This window comes from Centroberyx gerrardi, chromosome 11 (genome assembly GCF_048128805.1).
Source record: "Centroberyx gerrardi isolate f3 chromosome 11, fCenGer3.hap1.cur.20231027, whole genome shotgun sequence".
Lineage (NCBI taxonomy): Eukaryota > Metazoa > Chordata > Actinopteri > Beryciformes > Berycidae > Centroberyx > Centroberyx gerrardi.
The window spans coordinates 10,266,238-10,269,033 of record NC_136007.1 but is presented as its reverse complement, the minus strand read 5'-3'; the positions used below and the strand labels follow the sequence as shown (position 1 = coordinate 10,269,033).

The following is a 2,796-nucleotide window of genomic DNA, read 5'->3' as shown; positions in this document are numbered from 1 at the left end:
GGATATTCGTGAATGGGAGGTGAAGATGCGTGCTTTAAAATAATGATAATGTGATACTTTGTTTTTTGATGAATTGAGCAAGGTGGATGCTAGGGATGGGACGATCGATCTAAATTCAATATATCTCAATACAAAAATGTGACAATACGTATCGTGGGGCAGAAAAATGAATCGCAATATTAGCTACATCTTACTCTGCTGCAGTAACTGCAAATGAGACGGCTTGTCCATCACAATTTCTCAAGCTCTCCATCCAAATTATATTATTTGCACTTTGTAATGACATTTTTAATTTGTTGTTTACATTCTAGCGAGCCGATGTCATTGCTAGAAAGATCTGTGGCTCAGAAATAAACATAGTTCTGCACAGTCATACTTTTTTGAAAAGTATGACCCCCCTGCCGGAGCGAACAGCACATCCCTAATATAACTTTAACCTGAATATCAGCTAGAATCAAGATCACTCTGTCAATGCACTCACCGAAAGTGAAAGCTCTCTCTTGCTTTCCTTTGTATGCAGCAATCAGCACTTCTTCATTTAGTTTTAGTTAAGACTCATGAATGCACAATGTGAGACATGTTTAGTGTGCGTGCCACAGGGCTCCGAATCAACAGACAGTGCTGCTGGAAACTCCCACTGCTGCTCACAGATGTCAACACAGGTGTTAAGCCCGCTCCGAGGCCAGGGGGAATTGTTCTGTACATGTCTGCCTTCCTATTTGTTACTACATGCATTCACATATCCACTTTTCACTTGTGCGTGTGTGAGTGTTTGTGTTTTTGTGAGTTTTTATGTCTTGTGCTTTGTGTTTCTGTGCGTGTTCCTGCTGCATATGTGTGCGCTATTGTGTGTGTCTGTGTGCGCTCGTGTGTGTGTCTATTCACAGGGAAGTGTGTGTGAGGACTGGACCACAGTGTGCTGCTGTTACCATCTGGCTGTATGTCAGATGATCAGAGAGATAAAGCGGAGGACGAAGACTCAGACGTATCAGGTGTCCACCGCCCTGGAGTGCTCCTGAAGAAACTCTGGAGAGGGAAACGAAGCCTGTCCTTTACAATTCAACGAAGACTGCAGAGGACCGGCTGAGATTACTAGTATGAATAGCATGAAGAATCGATACTATAAGGCTTGAACTACTTTGAAATGCTCCTGAGGAGGTCTTGCATAATAAATCAAGCCTTCTCTATATAATACAAAGAAGAGACTGTAAAGGACGAACTTTGATTAATGGCATGAATAGCATGAAGAATCAGAGCGATGAGGTTTGAACCAGAGTGGAGTGCTTAGAGCCACCTTGAGTTCCCAGATACTAACTGAAGCCCACTTTTAGATTACTGATCAGAGAGGATCTGATGAATAAGGGAGCGTAACAATATTCCGCTTTTTTTGTAGAAAAAGCGCTGCCTCAACCACAGTTTGTGCTGATAAAAAAACAGGTCAGACACACTTTGTTTCCATAACATCTGGCTGCAGTAGCTGCCACTAACAGCACTCAGTACTTATAAATACACTTACCAGAAACTCCCACAACACAGCCAACTTACTCATACTGAGTACGTTTACATGAACACTAGTAATTAGATCTCAATCCAATTAAGGCAATACTCAATTGAAATTGCCATATAAATGCCTTTATCTGATTATCTTAATTGGAGTAAGGTAATAATCAAAGTAACTGGTTAGCACACCTCAGAGGTGGGGACTCGAGTCACATGACTTGGACTCGAGTCACAATTTTAATTGGGCTGATTGAGACTTGACTTGACTTGTACTTTGATGACTTGAAAAGGTTTCTAAAGTCTTGACAAAAGATCTTGTGTTTGTGTAAATGACTTAGACTGAAAGTGATGAGATTTGTTCCACCAGACGACTGAATTTAAATTCTGTTTCCTGAATTTGTATGGAATGATTGAATTTAAGTTGAAACTGATTATAGAAATCAAACTCATGATGCACTTACCATGTTTTTATACTATTAAAACCATGTTTTATTGAAAAGTCCTAGATAGATGTTTTCTTTAAGATATTAAATTGATACTGGACTCTTGACTTGTTCTGACTTGACTTGGTGTTCTACATTTAGATTTGAGACTTGACATTAATGACATGGACCTGACTTGGTAATCTATAGTTATACTTGGTCACCAAATCACCAGATGCAATAACGTGGTAAATCCACCTCAGTCCTGAAGGGAAAATAAGGTGGGAAACATAAAGCTTTTGAGACAATTTCAGATTGTGCAAAGGGGCTGCAACTCAATGTTAGGGACAATATCTATCTACAAATAAGACTAATTCCAAATCTCACTTTCAATGTCACAAACTGTCATTGTATAGTATTCTAAACTAAATCCAAGTGGATTTTAAGTCTCAAATTTAGTTTCCTTAAAGAGAGAAAAAGTGCTGGCTCAGTGTTATCTAACCAGTCATTTGGGTTTTTAAAGTCATGTAAGCATCAGTGGTTTTGAGTATTGCTTTCTTTATCTTGGGGCGTAGGATAAAACAAGCCTGCGAGTCTATTCAGTATGCAGAACCACCTGTCTGATAACCCAGCATATAGGCCACAATGTACTGCAGATTACAGGCCTCCTGCACAACAGTTCAAGTACACTCTGACGATAATAAACCCTATTTGCATATTTCTATTATTCTTTTATCCTTCTATTCCTTGGCTCACCCTAAGGCGTTCAATCATATTATTAATCCAATACTGAGTGCTCTGGCTCCCTGAACCCGAAATGCCAACCGGCGAGAACTGTGCGGATATGAAAATGTTATTTATACACAAAGCAGAT

At 39.6% G+C, this 2,796-nt stretch overlaps 1 protein-coding gene across 2 annotated transcripts in view; it reads left to right on the top strand.

The window, feature by feature from the left end:
- Positions 1-1,945, top strand: part of plac8l1 (PLAC8 like 1) — a 4,904-nt gene extending 2,959 nt beyond the window's left edge. For both annotated transcript variants that reach the window (XM_071895980.2, XM_078286766.1), the window contains one exon: positions 888-1,945. In XM_071895980.2, the coding sequence (XP_071752081.1) occupies positions 888-1,019 (132 nt within the window). In that variant the 3' untranslated portion in view covers positions 1,020-1,945. The remainder of the gene's footprint in view (positions 1-887) is intronic.
- Positions 1,946-2,796: the final 851 nt, after the last annotated feature.